A 20,826-nucleotide genomic window follows, 5' to 3' on the forward strand; every position below is an offset into this window, starting at 1 on the left:
ATGTCTTCTTACTGTCGATCCTGACTCGGTTAAGTGTTCGCAGAGATACTTGGACAGGGTCTGATTACGAGGTAACACGAGATGGGTTCGTAATCAGGAAGCGACGCCAGGTCGGAGCCTCTCTCTCTCTCTCTCTCTCTCTCTCTCTCTCTCTCTCTCTCTCTCTCTCTCTCTCTCTCTCTCTCTCTCTCTCTCTCTCTCTCTCTCTCTCTCTCTCTCTCTCTCTCTCTCTCTCTCTCTCTCTCTCTCTCTCTCTCTCTCTCTCTCTCTCTCTCTCTCTCTCTCTCTCTCTCTCTCTCTCTCTCTCTCTCTCTGTGTCCACCGTAACGTGTATAAAGCGGATTTTCTTGTTAAGCAGATGGAAATAGAAGCGATGTGAATGCTGGCAGTAATGCATTTGCCAAGGTCTACGTATAGGTACAAAGTATATGAATATAGCCGCTTATACAGCCTGCGTTCAAACTGCATCTATATATTGCACACATTCATACGTTTAGGAGAAACGTGGCGATGCAATGGCGTAATTGTGCAATGGATGCAGGCAGGGGTTGGACGGGGGAAAATCCCCTGTGGGCTATACCTACCGGAAGGCGAAACACCCCGACTGGAAACAGTAAACCTACCGCCTGCACACACAAACGCAGACACCAGCGAATACTGTCTGCATCTGTTATAAAGCCACTCTCATTTGGATTAGCGGCTGTATATTATGCCTGCATGCTTTCATATCCATGTGGATATACAGCACGTACTCCACCTCCACAATACAAAAGTCATAGAAGCGTGATTGCAGAAAAGGTCAGTTTACCGTAGTTCTGACAATGAGAAAGTTCAAGGTCCGTTAAATTTGGAAAAGCGATCGAATGAAATTTTTTATCATTACTTGGCCAACGTTTAAAATTGTTTCTTTCTTCGTGCGATATGCTAATGCAAGATTCAATCGCTAAGTAGCGAGTTTGTGGTAACTCGTCGCAAACACCGCGTGTATCTATGCCTGACACGTCTTGGAACCTTTTCGATGTATACTCATCATCCGTTTCAATTAGTCATTAGCTCTCAGTCGGCGATGTTGCGAGAATCGACAAAGCGTACGAGCATTAGCGGAGTAGACTGATGGTATCCGTGACTGACTAAGAACCTCTAAAGGCAGCTTGGATCACCTTTCGCAATCGCAGGTGGCCGTATTCTCGAGTTTTTATGACCCGGAGCAGCGGGCAACAGGCAAAGGGTGCCGGGAAATCAAATCCTGGAGGGCGAAGAAGAAGGCCGGGAGAGTTGAAGAGTTAGGAGTTAAGAGTCAGCTCGAGTGAGTGGTCCCTGTTCTCGTTGGTGTTAAACCCACTTTTATCCCTGGGTAGACTTGAAAAAGTTTTGAGTGAAAGTCGAACGATATTTCGTTTCTTCTCCGGTATTCCATCCCCTCTTATTTCGTTCCTCTTCTCTCTCGTTTGTCTGTTTGCGAATCGATCCGTCTCGAAGTCCTTCGGTTACATCTTACAGAGCGCGAATATCGAGGCGTCCCGGTATCCTTCGGGCGATTCGAACCATCTTCGACGGTTCTTGAATGTCGGGAAAGTAAAAGAAAGTTCCGTCGTCAGAGCTACGGGAGAAAATAAGCGATCAGACATCGACTCGCGTTCAATTATGAAGTCTAGTTCGAAAGTTCGATGACGACGGGCGCCCACCCACCTTTCTTTATACTATATTTACCCAAAGAGACTCTTGTTTGAACTTTTACATTCAACTTCACTCGGCAAGTTTTCTCTCACTTCACATTTTATCCATCCACGCATCCATATACCCTCCTCGATGCAAACGACGTTCCCGAGTATTCTTTGCTTATTTTTTTTACAATTTTATTACATCTATGAATACCCCGGCATTGTTTGCTTCCTACGGGAATCAGGGAATACAGTCAGATATTCAGGACCTTGTTCGTCGCACGGCGATATCAGTTGGGTCGCACGCAATTATCGACTCTTCGTTATAATAATTTAGTCCCGAGATTTCCACATCCGCTTCGCATGCCGGACGCGTTTTGCGCGTTGATGTATTCTATCTCAGCGTATAATTTTCACGTGCCATGCAATGTCTTCTGGCTCTGTTTGTGTTTTGGCCGGTAAACAAATTGACTAAACAGACACCAATATACGTATTATACCTACAGCGTTCATTCGCGCGCATTGGCATCCTTCACTGTCTGCAGGACCATCATATCAGGGTTGAATTCGCAGACAATCTGAATCTGGCTATTTTAGAGAGCGTCTCTCTCTCTTTCTCTCTCCGCCCCTTTTTATTGTTCGTTATTCTGCAGCTTCTCCGAAACGAAGTGGAGGCTATACTTGACCGCGCATGAATAGAAAAGATCTTCTCGAGGTAGGAATTCCTTGTTTCTGTGAAATAGCAAATTCTCGGGGTAAAATAAACGCGAACCTGCAGCATGGTGGAGCATTCAAATTCGCGCTTGCAAGCGAGCCTCGAGAATCTGCTTTTCCTTTGCATTCGCAAATAGCTGCACGTATGCAGGTCGTCAATATTTTCGTCGGAATGTATTCGGAGAGTAGAACGAGCTTTTCGAACCAGCAATTATACGAAGAATAATTTCGGCGCGAAACAATCGCGATTGTAATTATACTGTAGAACGTAAAGTGGAAATTGCCAAGCCGTGGGAGAGCGAAATCTGCCGGGCATTATTCTTGGCGGGAAAAGTGACAGGGAAAAAAACGAGGAGGGGAAGCGACATGCCCGTCGCTCGAGGGTTGCGACACTCGACTCGAATCAAGCCCTCCAGCAGATTGCCGACGACGCGGTCTTTACGAGGAGATTAGGCATGTCTAGAAGTCGGGTTGACCTGACCCGAGAGCCCTGAGCTGGTTCGGGGCGAAGGTGAAAGGGCACGGATATCGTCCTAATGATTCTTCCCGGCCACGCAGCCCGCGGTCCGATTTCACGCACCCCGTATGGGTTACGGTTTGTTGGCCAGCAATTTATTGGCCATTGATTTACTTTACACCGGGGTCGAATTAGCTGGGAAAAAGATAACAGTACAGGCGTATCGGATTTTCCCTCACCTCCCTCTCCCTTTTTTCAAATTACTTTACTCGCTTGTACGATCTATCTCGTTTCGAGATGTTGAGCTTTTGAAATGGTTGTGCCAGAAACATTGTTTCGGTATTAGAATGTTTCCGCATCGAAATATACCGGAGAAAGGAAAACATCAACGGACGCAACAGAGGCTAATTATTTTTTGAAAGTCTCGCCATCCCATTGCTTCAAGCTTTCAGGAATTATGGTACATTTGGTAATATTTCCTGTGCTAAAAACGAACGCATAATGCGTGATTATGTTTCGCACACTTTGCTACTAAGCCGGAGTTATTATAACGCGTTTAAAAAGTTTAAGGCGAGAAAAAAAACGCCCGGCTTCATCGGCGCGTCGTGCGTTTATATTAGCTTATCGACGTTTTTAACCTACCTTGACTAATTAGGTTTCGATAATTCAAGGCTTTGCGGCTTTCCGCCGGCGTCGCGTGTCCGTCAGACGAGGACGAGGGTGAGATTCAGGGGCTGAAAAACTCACCCGCAAACTTATGAAGAGCGACTTTACGACAGGAGCTGCCGTGAGAGTAAATCGCTTCAAGGTTTTTACACCAAGATACCATTTTCATGAAATCTAGGCAGGAGCGAGACCACGCTTGAAATAAAACTTGCCCGAAAACTTTGGACAATGGTGTATCGGTAATACCGAATTATTGTTATTTTACTTCTCAATTTTTCGTGAAAAAGTTTATATGCGAAATTACGTGCAGGGTAAAAAGAATGAATTTGGAAGAAAAAGTTACTCACTTTATCCGATTCAATACACCTGTAATTTATATGCGTAACGAAAAGTTGTAGTAGAAAAACTATCCCAATACACTTTCCCATTACTTTATTTCGAATCGCTTCGAGTGCTTTTTTATTCTGCGATCGGTGAAAAAACTCTGATTGAGTTTGCGAACCTGTATTTTCCCCGTCTATTATAGCCCTGAAATCAGTGCGGGTTCATATACTTGGCATTGCTTCCCCCAAACTTTTGTTGCTCGCAGGTGGAACATTGAATTATATCATGTAATATAATTGAGTCAGATAAATTCGCTGGATATTCAATTAAGCTGTATCCGAATCGAGTTACGGTTGTACAAATTACGCGGGCATCGAATATAAACACGGAGTTTACGATCATGGTGGACGTATTTTAATCTTCCTATAGTTAGCCTTGTCTACACGCGGTTGAAAATCTCCAAGCATCATTGCGCCGGTATTGAAATTAGTGTTTTTACGAATTCGAAGACTTCTTCCGGTGCAGGTAAAAAGTGGAGAATTCACCGTACAATTTAGATTGCTGATGTCTGCTGGGGGTTGAGAAGGTTGAAAGTCCTCGAGACGAGTAGCAAAGCGTCTGTACAACCCGGGTTGTTGGTGGATACCTACCTACCTACACGGGTTTTCCTAGTTACCGGTGTAACGGATCACGCTCGCTCGACGAAGAAGATAACAACGGTTGGGTATATTTATGATTATGAAGCGTTTATCGCAGTTTCGTGGGAGTTTTAAGTGGGGTAGACGCTGTCGAGCTGTTTTCGGAGTTTGATTAATTAGGTTCCTGCCCGCGGTGGAAGCAGCTCGACCCCCTCGCTCTTTAGAATCGGTCCACGGCGTCTTTCGGCTCCCGGTGCACGGACCCTCGATCCCTTTCAGCCCTTCGAAGCAATAATGTATGCCACTATTTCGCAGACGCGTAAAGTCACGAGGGTTCTGCTGCTGCAGCCGGTCGACCCTCGTCGTCATTCGTGTCGAATAATACTCGAGACATTTTCGAGTTCACGGGATGAACGAGAAGGACAGGATGGTTGAAAAAAACCGCGGAAAACAACGGGAAGGAAACCAAGTTCTAATTTTCACCTCGGCACACGCGGACAGCCTTATACTATTTGGCGCTGGTCCAGAAAAACACGCGCTTCTTTCTGGCGTGGCGATTTCCTGCACCAGTCCCAAACTTTTTGCCAATTTTTTTTTTTCTTCGCTTTTTGCAAACCTTGTTTGCCACCGAACGTTGAACAGCTTTTCTGGCTGACTGCAGGCTGACTAAAACTGCGAAGCAGCTACGCCCTTTTCGTATATTAATTATATTTACAGCCGCTGCATGTACGCAACCTCTGCGAGAATTTGATTTATCGCTGCAGGCGTGTCGAAAAGGATGCGGGGACAGTCCGCTTTTAACATATTCTTTTTTTTTTCGATACATCTATTTTTCATACCCATCGCGTGCATTGATTTTTGGCAGAATTTAGAGCTCCGTAAGGACTGCAAAATAAAATCATCGCGTTCTCGAGTGCGTTTGATATTTGGGGTACGAAAAAATCAAATGCAACAAAGGCATCTACCAAGAGTACAATAACGTGTTTGAATTCAACGAATGTGTTTTTGAAATGTCGGTAAAAATCGATCGATTCGTATCTTCGGTATGTAAGTAATAATCGCGTGCATCACAATTACCTCAAACTTACAACGAAACTTATAAAATATTCGATAATTTTACAAAAAATTCCAGCAGAACTATTCGTGCCTTGAAAGAGAAGGGAAGGCGACCGCTATAGATGAGCGACACGCGGCTGTTTCGCGAAAAGACCTGACGGTGTTCAGCAATGCGAGTAAAAGCGCTTACTGACCAACAGAAACAAGGATGTAATTACAGCGCGATTAGGAGGACGCGGATGCAGGGCGAGGGTGTCCCGCGGAGGCAGGATCGACCTCAAAGTAACTGGCGAGTAAAACGCGAGCGACGGCTCGAGATCTACGGGGGTTCGAGGTATACGTTCTCTCTGCGGGGTGCCGTGTTGCCCAGGATTACGGAAATGCCGGGGTTAGGTACGGTTGGTCAACCGGCGGCTAGCTGATGCTGAGTTACGTCCCTGGCTATATCCCCGGCTCCCCCCCCCCCCCCCCCCCCCCCTCCGCCATAAGCATGGCCGTCACTACATATATCCGCGGCACATACCCGTCTATGTACGTAGATACGTCCAGGAAGTACCTGCACTCGCGGGGCACATAGTCCGATGTAAGGTATGTACGACTCCCATCATCTGCCCATACACTCGTTCAGAATCCAGCATAGCGCACCTTGACCTCTGAATCCATACTTGGAGATCAGTATAACGAGTTTTGCGTATAGATCCCGATACCGACATCTTACCGACATTCTTAGCCGCTTCACAGCTCGGACACGAACCCTTTTTTTCGATGGAGGTTATCCCCACTCTGGTTGACCTTATCGATCATCGGTAAAAAGGGCTTGTGTCTGAGCTGTGAAGCGGCTGAGAATGTCGGTAAAATGTTGGTATTGGGATCTGTACGCAGAATTCTCCTCGTTATACTACTCGGGAGAGGCACTGTTATTTTACGTAGGAAAACTTTGTTCCTACTCGCCAAGGGGGGATGAAAATGCACGCGTCTTCTATGCACACTTGCAGATTATACGTATACCGTATATGGACGACAGTGTACAGTGGGTACCATGCTGAGCTACATGTGGCTCACGTCCAGCTGTCGATATAATGTGACGCGTACACCGGAGGTTAAAAAGCCTCAAAAAACTGCGGCCGGGTCTGGTTACAGTGGCAATTGCAAATGGGCAATATTACCATAACCAATAGCAACTGTCGCACCAGCCATCGGTTGCAATTCCTCTCATGGTGTGTGCAGGCTTTTTCCGACTTGATTAGCGGGCGTGCTGGTACAGGAAAATGGGAAATTGATGACAAATCACGGTAGTGTACCCGTACCATATTCGCTATCACAGGTTGCTGAAACAAAAATCCGATCACCCCATGGAATTCATCCCGCACGTGCGGCTTCTGGCCAGACAGCATTGAAATTCGCCAGGGTGAGATTGGGTACTGGAATAGCGGGTGCAGGGTGAATTTGCGAGTAAATGGGACTGGTGTTGGTGCCGGTGTACGAGGGCAAGAGTGGAGGCGTAGCTAGAGGTTAGCCCGACTAAACTAACTGCCGGAGCTTTTGTGCTAAGAAGGTATAAGGGAAGGGCCAGGAAGCCCCGTTCCCATTCCGCCTCTTATGAATCTTGGGGCAGACAATGACGTCGCGAAGAGCCAAAAACTAGTTCCTCCTCCGTTTTCTCCTCTTGCTCCTCGGTCTGCCGTTAGCGAGAGGGAGGTGGAAGCGCCGGGTTTGTCAACGGTTGCGTGTTGTTCCTTCGCATCGCGTTGCGTCTGGAAGTTGAAAGTGCGAAGAGGCCACGCGGCTGGTTCGATAACACGTCGTCAACCTGCCCTTTTATTCCTCTTACCAATGCCGCTAGATCCCAGGCAGGAAAATTTGGACCCACCGCCCTGAGACAACGGGGCAAGTTTCCGGAGGTCGAAGAACTCCTACTCATCACCTTCACCTACGCCTGCTTTGGTCCCGCCTCGACCCCCCGAGCCATTGTTAATATTCGGGTGATTGCGTCCCCTTGCAAGGGTTTAAAGTCCTTCTGCAGACGACGAGAACCTACGCGGCTCGTTCGTGGATTTCAAAAGATGCCTTTTGTTACAAGTAATTTAGATGCCCCTTACCGAGCTATGCGGATTCGAATAATGCTCTTCTTCGGGTGCTGGGCGGCAGGAAGAAGTTGATTTTAATTAGCAGGTAACGAGACTTCACCTCGATTCAGGAGTAAATTAGCCACCCACGGAACTCGTGACAAACTGTGATAAAAAAAAAACAAAAATTCTCCCCATTTATTTGACGGAAGTACGTATCATACCTATACTTTTATATATATTATAAATAATAAATGTGTACCTTGTGTCCTGGCTCGAGACCGAGACGCCCAACCCCGACGCAAAAAACTCCTTCGTTTTCTTACAGCGAGCGACTGTCACCTCAACTTGTTAAAAGTTTTACGCCTACTCGGGGAATGCTCGGCTTATTCCCTATCGGCCCCGATCCATTCCAGTATCCAATCAAACACCGAGGATAACGAAATATTGTTCACGGGAGGCAACGCGCATCGGAAAATGATGCGCTCCTCATTCTCTTCGCGCAAACTTTACCCAAGAGTTCGCAAAGAAAATTCTACAAACTCGGTGAATGCGATTTGTACACAATATATAATATGCTTTCGAGGCCGTCCTACGTTCTGTGCTTAAACTTCGGAACCACTGACTGCCAAAGTAAACAGTCGACATCGTGACAAAACTTTTTCCAACTTTTCCCGCTGAACAGTCAGTCAACCGTTCAATGTTCGTTCTTACGAAACTACAAAATAAACTGTAAAACCGGGAATAAAGCATAGGGTTGAACAGTACTTGAACGTTTAACCAAATCGTCCGTTCAACGAGGGTGAATTAAGTGTTGTTTTTTGAAGTGTTTAAAAAACCCGATCCAGCGATCTTTCCTCCGTTTCTTCCTTGGAATTCATCGAGAGACTCGGTGTGCTGATTAACCACGAAGCAGTCGAATTAGGAATCATCTTGCTATTTGAAATCTTCAAGTTGTAGATGACTCTGACTTTCCAGTGATGACTTTGAGCTTGCCTGTTACACTCGAGTTCCGGAATTCAGCAAACGGAATAAGGAGACCTGAGAAATTTTGTAAGGTTTGATCGAGAATCGTTTGCCATATCGCTGAACAGCGGTGTGCGAATGGCAGGTCAATAGGTAACAGGGAGAGAATAACAGCCCCGTAATGACATAATTTAACGAATTTCTCGCCGGGTCGGTGCTTGCAACAGTTAATTGCTCGTAAAACTTGGCTCGAAGCGTGGTAACGGGAAACAGTTTAATGTTTATCGTAGTTTTCGCTAGTTGAACAACTTTCAAGATAAGGTATAAGCTGGTTATACACCCGGCAGATAGAGGCCCCGGCGTTAATCTTATACCCGCGGTTCAGTGCTCCATTTACAGAGGCCTTTCTCAATCGGTCACTTATTCGCAGCCTCCGCGTTCTTACATCGTACATACCGATGCCGTGCCTTCTCTCCGCTTGAGTAACATTTTGCATGGCTTCCGCGTATCCTGCATCATACCTTCGAGGAGATTTTCTCAGCCGGTCGACGTCATTCCGGCAGTCATTCGACGGGGGAAAAGCTTCGGGATTTAAGAAGATAAGCTCGAACGAATGGAAGATAAGTGTATTACGAGATGCATGCGAGCCCGGGTCTCTCCGACGGGCAAGGAGAGCTCGACGGATCGGCCGGCAGAGAAACCGGGACCTCTTCTAGGATGATAGAGAAAACATGTTACGCCGTAGTCGGTACGCATACAAAGTGCGCTCTTCGCCGTCACCTTTTCGCCCACGTCCTCCACGAGCAGAGATCCGAACGAAGTGAAGAATCGGAATGACGAGAGCCTGCAAGTAGGACGTCGCTAAAAGTCGCCCCTGGGAAAGCTTCGAGAAAAAGGAGGAAAAATCACCCCCGATACATCCGCCGTCTAACCGATCACGCCGGGAAATATTGTTATTGTGTTATGAAGGGGACTCCGTCAGCTGCGATAATATCCGGTACTTGAAAACGCGTAAATCTGCGGAACGAAATAGAGATGCGGTTTGATTTTCCATTGTGTTCTGGAAGTGTCGATCCAACCACCCGTGGGTATCGGAAAATTGAAGCTCCTGCGGTGTTTCCTCTCGTACACCTATACCTATGTCTCGTGGGAAACTCACGCGGAACGATCAGATTCTCCTCGTTTTTTTTCACCTTTTTCTCAACTTCCTTAGTTTATTTCATTCTTTATTTTCGACAATGTACGAGGCTGCGGAAGAATAGCTCGGAGAAAGGGAACTGAATTTGGGGCTCGAAAGCACTTTGCCGGAAATTTTGTACGCGATGTCTTCGTTGAATTCACTCAAGAAAGCTGCGGCTGGGCAAACTCATATTTGGACGCATTTACGGGGAAAACTCGTGTCATGTATGTAATTTCAGTAGTAGTTCGCACACACATCCCGACCCTTGCGAATACTCTTGGAAAATCCGATCGATTCTGTTTCTTTTCATATTACAGAATCGTGCGCCGCGGTTATATTCACTATTTTCCTTCTTCCGTCATCGGTTCTCGACGCGACTGTCGCAGAGTCATTCGTACTTTTTCCTAATACATTTATGGCACGAAGCCTGTCCTTGAAAATTGAAATCCGCTTTCTGCCTCCGGCTTAAATGAGAAATACCCGCGTAATTAACGAAATCCTTGAGTTACCTACTCAAAGCGAAGCCTGGGCTTGAGGTTAATGAAACAGCAGGAATTTGTACCTCAAGAAAAGCTTTGAAAAGCATAATTATAATGCTCCATGTACGTTGGGAGTCTGAAGAGAAGAAAATAACCCGCAATCATGCCACTCGTAAAAACAGTGTATGCGGTTAGCCAAAAACTTCCATCACGCGGTGGTCGAATATCATCATCCCATACATCGTGTTTGTAATCAAAATATGCAACGTACCGTTCAACGCACCATTGTAATTAAACTTTGGAGTAAAATAATCTAATTATAAGCTTATGAAATTCTGCAGAGAATCATTATTTGCGCACATGCGAAACGGTGATGAAATTGAGTGAATTTATTAGGACCGTTTACTCTGCACCGTAGCTATGGTTTGCATTAATGAACTGTGTGTGACACTGTGATTATATTACCACCGCAGGTATTCGATATTATTGACGATTCGAGACTGATAAATCAGTGTTTGAAATTTCTCGGTGTTTGAGCAAATATGTCAAAGAGCCAATTTATGGGGACGCGATACTTTGAGATTTTTTTCGCAGCCTGCACCACTTGATGTTTGTACACGGCTGAGAACAAGGATAGGGTTTGTTGTAAGCGGTGGTACAGTTGACGTAACTCAAGACTGGTAAATATTTGACGAGATGAAAGGATAACGGGGAGGGGAATTAATGTTGAAATAAATGTACAAGACGTATTGCGAGAATTGGGTAAACAAGACGAAAGTCAACATACGGGAAATCTGAATTTCAGCAAAAAGAAGAGAAGAGAGGAAGATAAAAAAAACCCCGATAAATTCCGCATGCCGTTCCTTTTCGAGTGTTGATATTGGACAAGTTACATCCTCGAAGAAACAACTGATCCAACACGGTCTGGTCAGTATAGGATACAATCGGTATCGTAGACACGTTCAACACACAATTTATAGGCACCCTGTCACATCCTGGCATTGTACCGTACCGTAAAAAACGCTTCTCTCGTCCTTAGTACAAGCGAGGATCATTGTCGAGCACATTCCTTCCTCCGATTCCTCATCTTATAGTCGAAAGTTTCACAGCTTGTACAATCAAGTATTCGGCAATCGCATTATTACAGATAATGGATAAGTTAAAAGTGAGTATGAACATAAAGACTTTGAAATACTGTAATATCGTAACGTCTCGGCTTTGGAAGTCCATGTCAGACAATTCGTACCAACAAGGATAGTACAAAAGTATAAAAGAAAACTTTTCAAACAAATAAGAAATCGGAAAAGAAACCTACGGGTGGTCCTTACAAATGGTTAATTGCGTTTTCCTTTTGACAACTCTTGATAACTAGATCTCAGATACTTATGTTAAAGTAGTTAAATCCGGAGAACTTTGCGAATTCGGCACGTGCGGTGGCCGTATTACAGTTCAGGCTACTACCTGAACAGCTGATGCCAATGACACGGGCACATGTGTATAATCGTCGAAGTGGAGGTAAACGGGAGAATTACGGTGCAAGCAATACGAACCGGGGCAGCAGCCGATCGTTCTGCCGCGGTTGACTGAATAACTGCGAACCACCTGTCATGAACAGGTATCGCAAAGAGAAACACAAGAGTGTAGGAGCGGCCATTTAGCCGTGCGACGACCACCTAAGCCACCCTCGTCCCTGCTCTTCGCCCGCTCCGAGGACCTTATTCTTCCCTCGGATTTGTTCCAAGATATTATATTTCCTGCTGGACAAACAGCTGAGAGAAATTTATCAACTGACCTTTACCTGCTACTCAATTCGAGATATGGAAACCCTTCGGTACGATCCCCTATTCGTCAATTGATTTTCGCCCCAATCAAACCCGCTTGGATAGAGATGTCTTATCGTCGACGCTCGCGTTTCGGTTTTTGCCCTCGCGAAAATGGTCTAGGGTAAATTTTTTCACGCCACTTGATTCTCGCCGCGTTTCAATTTGTGAAACTGGTTTTTATTTGCTCGTTATCTTTTTATTTTACGGACGTACGTCAGTCTTGAGCATTTTAAGAACCTGTCAGGATTATTGAATGTAGGTGCTTTATATAATAGAAGGTCATCGGATGAGATGAAATTCGCAGGAACAACGTGCCTGCTATCAATTTCACCGGTGCAGCATAAAAATATTGGCCCCTGCGGAGTGCGGAGAGATATGTCCCTCGGATATAAAACACTACCAGAGCCGGCTGGTTTGCCTGGTTATGCATACCTATGTTATACTACAAGTACCTTATCGCCTGTGACGTGCATTCAACGTGTGAACTATAGAAAGTTCGTATCTCATTTGCGATTCATGGAACGAAACCCGTAAACGCGACAGCTTATTGTATCTAGATATACCGAAGGGCAAACATGCATGGGTGAAATGAAATGTCGCTGTATGATAAATTCCTGACGAGATTCTTCCGTATGTGTAAAAAAAAAAAAAAAACTTCAATCTCATGTATTCCTAATGAAATGATTCCGAAACGGGAGAGACCAACGTCGCAATTCCTGCTTTTCTGTTCCAGATTGGTGCACATCCAGCAGGTTCGAATCGCTCGTCGAGCTGCATAAGACAAATTCTCGCTCTCATGGCATCGAGGAAACTCGCTGCTGTTCTTGGAGCGATTCTGCATCTTTCCCTGTGTAAGTCGAACCCGCATATACCTACTTTTATAAATTCTTCACGTTCGTCTGTCGCGTGACTTACTTAGTCAATTTGTCACTGAACTCGGTGCAGACGATAAGAATCAGTAAAATAATTTAAACTGTGACAGAAATTAATACGGAACCCGCGGGAGTTTGTTCTTTTTTTTTTTCTTTCTTTTTCTCTTTACCTACATTTTCTGCCTTATTCTCATTTTCGATACATCAACGTCTCGAATAAACGGCGCCAATTTATTTAGCTAGAAAACTTTACTCCGTGGGAGGAGTTCATTTCTCAGATGATATATAAAAAACGTAACGAAAAACCGCTATTTGTACATTCATCAGGCATTACAGTTACATGCAATAGCTAAACGGACCCGTCACGAAATTCTAAAAGCTTCTTCAAACCACGAATATTTGTCGTATATTTTTCCTGACAATCTTTCTTAAAGCTATACGGATTTGATTTTCACCTCGAGGCGCTCCGCTGTATCGCCGGCTTCGTGCACTTTATAACACCGAGAGAGCTTTGCCTGCACAATGTTCGCTTTCCGCTCGCCTGCAGCACCGACGAAAATCGTCCGCGGTGGAAATCCGTGTGACTTTAACTAAATCATGGCGGATTTAAGTGGATTCTGAGAAAACCGGCGGGGTTCCACGATCTATTGCTCCTGCACACCCTCTGCAGCCCTTCCCACTCACACGCTCTGGTCACTTTGAGTCCGTGATCCCGCGTTCAGCCGAATCAGTTACTCCTTTCGGGGGCGACTTCTCCGGGGAGATCAAGTCGAGAATTACGCCTCGATTACGCCCCAGTGCTTACCTTGATTTAACGCCGTATAAACTGCCTTAAACGCACTCCCCCATAGCCGAGGTGAAACGCAAGCGATAAATGTCAGGGCCAATTTGGACCTCGAAGGAGCCTCTTCGCCTATTTCCTCACATAATGTGCAGAAAATTAACCGAGTGCCGATCTCTAGCTCGATAAAGAACAATACAAAAACGTGGTGCTTGCCAATTTTTGAGTTCAATAGTTTAAATGCGTGAAAATTTGACGGTGCGGATTCGCACGTGAATGTAAAATTGTGTGAACAAAACGAAAGCTGAGGGTATATTGTAAGCGGACTGTAAACGTTTTCAAACTTCTTATCACAAAGCCATAGAAGGTCGATAGAATACGGAGGAACGCGCTGACGATTCTGAAAACGATAAAGCTCTGACTCCGTAATATTGTGCCGCAATACGCGGAAATTATAACAATGGGAATAACAGAAGAGAATGGAACACAATTTGGATGAAGATTATAGAAATGTACACAATTATACGTAGATATATAATACAGCCATCGCGTAATTCGGCACGTGACGCGATTCATTGTAGTCAGTGGCCAAGGTACCGGCTGCGAAATATTTCAGGAAACTTCAGGGTCTAAATAAAGTTTAAAAAAAGATGATGAAACGGTGGATTTTCGGTAATTTCAATCAGCTCAACGTAACTGATCATCCGTATCGACGGTGCAGATCAGTGTGATTTATTTTTTTACACAGAAAGAAGTACGTCTATCGAAACCCTAAGAGATGGGATATATTCGTATGGAATTGAGCCAGCAGTTTCCCAATTCTACAAGTATAAATTCCGAAATAATTCGATTCGCAATAAATTTTTCACCAATACATATACATCGTTATAGACTTGGGCGAGAATAATCAATTGCATATAATTGGTGACAAGCAGACAGTCGAAATAACTTCGAGTTCGAAAGTTGTACATTTACCTACTCACGGTCTGAATGAAGAAAATAGTAATGATAGATTTTCCGGAATGTATTTAATCCAATGATCTTTTGTTCGAAATTTGCTTGAGCAGCGAAGCTGATTGGAAATGGTATAAATTTCGTTTTCTTACAAGTTGAGTAGGAAAAAAAACTTGGTACGCAGTTTCAGCGAAGCGTGTCCCGCTACTTTTAACCGGGAATACTTTACGGTCAAAGTGAAGGAGAGCTTGCAAACCACGCCAGAAGTTTGATGGTGGGTATGCATAATTTTGCACGTTACAATCGTCTATGGGATCTTAGCGGCGAGTCGAACCGAGGCATGATCAGAAACCGCATCGAGACTGATTGCGAGGCGTTGAATCTCGGCTGCGCACGTGTCGCCGGTATTTCGTGCTGTCGCGCTGTCGGTCGTATTTACACGCCTGTGAAGTCTCACAAGGTACGTACAGAAGCTAGTCGTGTTTGTGTATCGGGAGGCGAATGGACGTGAGAGGTGGGTAAGCTTAAAGCTGGATCGTGTCGCTCTGAGAGGGCGGTTCGCAGGGGGAGTAAGAGGCTTGAGTGAAGCAGTTTTAATACGGCTGTCGCGCCCTTAAATAAAGCACAATAGCGCCACCCTCTGACAACCCACCCCGGGGCTTCTTGCCAAGACGTATTGGAAAAATACCAACGAGAAGAAACGGCTCGATATAGAAACGGAGAAGCTGCTGCTGCTGCAGTAGGAGCCGAGGGAATTTGATAGAAGCTAAGAGAAACTGGAAGAACCGCCCCCTCTCACCCTTCCCACCTTCGCTTTCGCGCCTTCTCCTTTACTTCAGTCTCTTCGGATTATGCTAACGAGACAATCTCCCTCGAACGGTGAAACACATCTGAAAATCTTACCCTTATTCTCGCCTTCGAATCCTCCCGCCCAGATATTGCCATAACCGTTCGTATGGATCCGATCGAGACGCGATCCACGCACCGCGCGTCTCTTCGTAATAAATCGTTTCTCCAAAAATTTAACCGTGAAAAATTTATGCGTCGAAATTATTAAACAAGTATCGAACTTTTTTCGAGTAAGAATTACAAGGGTAGTGTGAGTTGCTTATCACTTGATGTATTTTCAAGTTAAATTCACGCATCTTTCAACTTGTCACATAACAAAACCGCTGCACCTTTTAGTGCAAAAATATGCTGTCCAAATAATTCCGAGGGATTTTTTTTTGTCAAGTCCCTGAGACTGTGAATTCACTCGCGCGAAGTAGTTTTCAAATTCCAGAGTACCAGAATACATTGAAGGGCCAAGAATGGAGAGGAAAAGAAATATCATTTTAAGAAGTTGAACAGTATTACGATTCGTAAGCGAAACTGTAAGATAGTGAAGAAAAAGTCGAAACTTTGAAAGTCTACTCAAGTTTGCAAGACGTTTCTTTTTAGAGATCGAATTGAACAACAAAGCGCAAATTTTCACATCGTTCAAAAGTCGAGTTTAGCTAATTTTGTCAGCGATAAAAATTTCTACAGTATCATTTTTCGCGCAGTGAATTGGTACGAGTTCTGACTTCACCCTCCGTTCGATTTTCCAAATTCCATTCCCATTCCGAGCAGGGCGCTGCAGTATTTTCCCCCTTTCATAGCTCGCGCTGAGAAGTAAAATCGTTCCGGCTCCTTTTTCTTTACGAGATTCGAGCCACGATGATCAGTTTCGTACCGTATACGTACGATTTGCGCGAAATAGGTTGGTGGGTGTATCTAGTAATAGAGTTGCGATTCAATCAACTCAGAAGCTTAGCTCAGGATATCGATGGATTACTTCGGATAGCCTCGGTACTTACTGATTACATGCATAGCTGGTAATTTAATTTGAAAATCAGGGCGCGTTTTTCACGTGCAGAACTCTCACATGACTTGTACCTTACGTTATATTCTGCTAATCGATCAAATCTGCGTTTCATCACTCAGCAACAGGTATCAAACGTTCATTTGAATATTGAGAAAAAAAAAGTCTTTTACTGGCATTATTCAATTCAACGCAATGGCATACTTTCAAATTAAATTTATTTCAGCGACAGAAACGTTTACTTGCAAATTTTATGAAATAAAGAACTATTTAATTGTATCGAGAATTGAATTTCAGTTCATTCGATGAAATTAATTCATTACGGACTGCGGATGAAATCTCGAATCGATTTTTCAACCCACAGAATATTTCCGTGGCTTCATAGGCCAATGAATTTCTTTTCGTTCGACTATTGATAATTTATGATTTTGAGGACAGCACGCGACTAATTGATTTCTGTCGATCAAAAAACGTTTTCTTAATCGAAAGTGCATAATCTCGCGAAATCAAGTGAATTCAAATTATTACCTATTTCTTTATATCTACTAAAGTTTTTTTTTTCTTGGTGCCTGCAACTGTAAACAATAAGACGAATGTGACACTCAAATTGTGGAATCATCCGAGTTCCTGAATTCTGAATTCTAGAAATGGGAAGCGTATGACGTGGAGGGTGGAAAAAAAATTTGGAGAATTTTATATAACGTTTTATGTAGGATATATGGAAGCCCGAGGGCGATATCTGCGATTCGCATCCAGAATCGTGTGAGTTTGAAGAATTTCCCCACTTATCGGTCTCGTGCATGACCGCATATGAGAGAATTCGATACGAATACAAGCGTATGGTATTTTCAATCTATCGGTGGCAGAAAAATGTTGAATATTCAATCGACCATTATTTATTTATTCCCGGCATTCGCGACGGCTTCGGTGTAGAGACTTCCGGAATGTTTATCTCCCGGACGGGATCCGGGAGGCGGGAAAAGGGAGAACGAATCTAAGAAAACTAAAAGAACGGTATAAGACGAAGAGGAAGAAATCCGGGTTTAAGCGACGCTGTCGAATACAATATGAACGCGGCGCGCGGAAGTCCCGTGTTTGGCGAGAAGGAGAGGGATGAAAATAGAAGAAAAAAAAAAAGAAAGGAAAGAAAAGAAAGAGGAAGAAGAAGTATAGGGAAAAAATACCACGCGATTGCCCCTCCATTACAACGAATTCCGAACCTCGTCCATTCACAAATTGCAAAAGCACTCGTGCTGCAAACCGTAAGAGCCTTCGGGTTGCCACTCGCGTTCGTGACTATTTTCCCAAAATTACGTTCGATGCATTTCCGCCCTATTTTCCCGCTCTTTTCTTATCACCTTATACCGGGTCTCATTTTTACGATCGATTAGTCAGAGGCCCGATACCTCGAATCTTACGCTCAATTAATTAGATGTAACTACAAACAAACGAATAATGTGTTTCAGGCCAAAATTCGCCGGAAGTGAAACCAGAGTTTCTGGCCCCGTTGGAGAACCACACGGTAACACAAGGCCGGGACGTATCGTTCACCTGTGTCGTGAATCACCTTCAATCTTACAAGGTGAGTTAGTCGCAGCAGGGTTAACTTGGCCATTTTATTACACTTTGTTTCGTTAACCTTTTAGCCACCTGCCGAAGCGAGATCCGAAATCAATTATCTCGACTCGACTGTAAGTCTGTGTGTAAAGGAAACTCCCGAAGGCAGGCAGGCGGGCCTTATGAAGTATCAGTGCGTAAGCTGAACAATCGTAAAGTGAACTTTTATTTATTTCTCGATTGAGTCTGGGCCGCTCTTTCCGCGTTACTCCGCAGCCCAAAGTTCGGAACTTTATCCGAGAAAGTCCGCGGGACTGGGGCTGCCGAAATATTCGGAACGGTCTCTTCTGCGAAGGGCGAAGAAAACGGAAAGGACGAACGAACGCTGCCGCGCCTTTCTCGAATTTAGATACGAGCTTTCGCCTCTACTCGCAAGCACGTTCGACTATGTGCCTGCATCACGTATACATATACATATCTATATAATATATTTAAATATATACATTTATTATATATACACATATATCTATAAACAGTTTGAGTAAACGGTGGGAAAGTAAGTTGCCGGAGTGTATTTCAATTTTCTGTTAGAACAGGGCCTCTGCAATGTTGACGCACCCTTTTGCGCTGTAAGAAACACTATAGCCTATTGTTAAATATACAGATATACGTGCACAAACATGTCGTACATTAAAGTACATAAAGACCCTCGAGCAGCAAAGCACAGCTTATAATATCGTAAATGGAGAGGAATCCGTGGACGCGTTTTCAGTAGATAGGGTTCCTGTACGTTACACCGATTATCAAGGTAATATAGTTTAACCCGATTAATTCGATTCAGCATTGTCTATTTCAAGGTTCGAGAAGGATTAAAAATTTTCTATACCCGGATTGTCGTTATTATACGCGTACTATACTAGTTCACGTCACTTTCGTCACCTATATCTATAATCATATATTGAACATACGTATCCTACATACGTGTCATGTATTATTTATGTAAACTGTGGGCAAATTGTGATCCGAAACTTGTTGACATTAGCTAGGAATTAACCAGCATGCAGAGTTAATCCGGGATATTTCTGATGAACAATTTAATATTGTTTTCGGAATGATTATGTACCTTCGATCGCATCGTCGATCGGAGATCGATTCAAATTGTTTTTTTATTATTCAATTTCAACCAATTTTCTTCAACTACTGACACGTGAGCGATCATTCGTAAATCAACCGATCGTTCGATCTCGATTTCAGGTCGCCTGGATCAAGTCGGACTCGAGAGCCATCCTGGCAATCCACACGCATATGGTCGCCCATAATCCACGAATATCTGTTACGCACAACGGTCATAACACTTGGAAGCTTCATGTGGCGAATGTTCAGAAAAACGACTCGGGGACGTACATGTGCCAGGTGAACACGGACCCGATGCGAAGCCAGGTGAGAATCGTATCCGAACATCGAAAGTAAAAAACTACTACGTGTAAGTAGAAATGAATCTGAGCAAATTCGAACATCAAACGATATTGAGAAACGGTTTCGCAATTAAGTTTCATTCAAAATGTTTAAACTTATGTTTGAGTTTGACACGCAACATATAGGTATATGTTATCGAAATTAACGTTCCTGGATTTCTCTTCCTAAACTTCGGTTCAGATCGTACGTCCTGTTCGTCCTTGATTCATTCCTGTTACAATTAGTTTTTGTTCACGCATATTGGCACCGGCTCGCCTGCATGGAAATTGGTTGACATCGAGTTACCAGTTTATTATTACACGATAACGTTACTCTGCCCAGAACGGTTACATGGAGGTAGTAATCCCACCCGACATTAAGGACGACGCCTCTGCCGACGGCCTTGTCGCCAAGGAAGGCGGGAATATTAGACTGCGATGTCAGGCGACCGGAACTCCGATGCCCAACGTTACGTGGCGCCGAGAGGACGGCCGGAACATAATCCTGCGACACGACAATCAGAAGGAAGGTAAGCAAAGTGTGCAAAGCACCTTGGTTACTTTATTAAAATTCCCCTGGAATGTCTCACCCCCTCCGCGTTCATGTATGTACTGCATCATTTTTTTAATTATCACACACTTGCACCCACCTACGTGTGTAAACCTAAACCGAGCGAGATAATGACTCTGAACCCTCGTATTTATTATACGCAGCACTCAAGTACCACGACGGCGAAATACTCGAGCTAACCGGCGTTCTCCGACAAGAAATGGGATCCTATCTCTGCATCGCCAGCAACGGCGTTCCTCCGAGTGTCAGCAAGCGATATTCCATCGATGTGAATTGTGAGTGGTAAAATATTGCCGATAATTCGCGTCGTGTCATTAAAATTGCGGAACAGATTGACGAGGAGAGTTGAAAAAGGCCGTAAGCACCATTTTTTTAACTTCCGGGTTTCTATGTGTTCAGAGGAAGAAGGGAAGTTTGTTTTGTAATCGCTCTGAAAATTAAAACTTGAGTTTTCACTAGATCTCGACGTTTCGAGATCCAGAGGATCATCTCCGTCCATTTTCGGACGGACGTCTGTCTGTATGTATGTGTATGATTCATTTTTTTGTTCGACGATATCTCGAGAACGAGTTACCGGATTTCAGTGATTTTGGCCTCAATCGACGCGGCTTGTATAAACTAAGAACTGATCAGGTTTTGGTTTCAATTGGTTGAGCACTTTTTGAATTATTTAAATAACATAATTCTAAAAATAAAATAAAAATGATATCTTGAAATAGGATGAATGGATTTGAATGAAAATTGATGCCGGAAGGATTTTTGGG

General features: G+C 44.2%; 1 protein-coding gene across 5 annotated transcripts in view; it reads left to right on the forward strand.

Moving 5' to 3' along the window:
* The window catches only part of LOC124224833 (lachesin-like), a 287,180-nt gene that overhangs the window by 73,536 nt on the left and 192,818 nt on the right, over nucleotides 1-20,826 (forward strand). For all 5 annotated transcript variants that reach the window (XR_011176709.1, XM_069134568.1, XM_069134572.1 and 2 more), the window contains 5 exons: nucleotides 12,764-12,881; nucleotides 17,947-18,062; nucleotides 19,292-19,477; nucleotides 19,835-20,021; nucleotides 20,206-20,337. Coding sequence is in view for 4 of the 5 variants with exons in the window: in XM_069134563.1 (XP_068990664.1) it covers nucleotides 12,764-12,881; nucleotides 17,947-18,062; nucleotides 19,292-19,477; nucleotides 19,835-20,021; nucleotides 20,206-20,337 (739 nt within the window). In the remaining variant the exon portion in view is untranslated. The remainder of the gene's footprint in view (nucleotides 1-12,763; nucleotides 12,882-17,946; nucleotides 18,063-19,291; nucleotides 19,478-19,834; nucleotides 20,022-20,205; nucleotides 20,338-20,826) is intronic.

This window comes from Neodiprion pinetum, chromosome 1 (assembly GCF_021155775.2).
Source record: "Neodiprion pinetum isolate iyNeoPine1 chromosome 1, iyNeoPine1.2, whole genome shotgun sequence".
In the NCBI taxonomy this organism is placed as follows: Eukaryota; Metazoa; Arthropoda; class Insecta; order Hymenoptera; family Diprionidae; genus Neodiprion; species Neodiprion pinetum.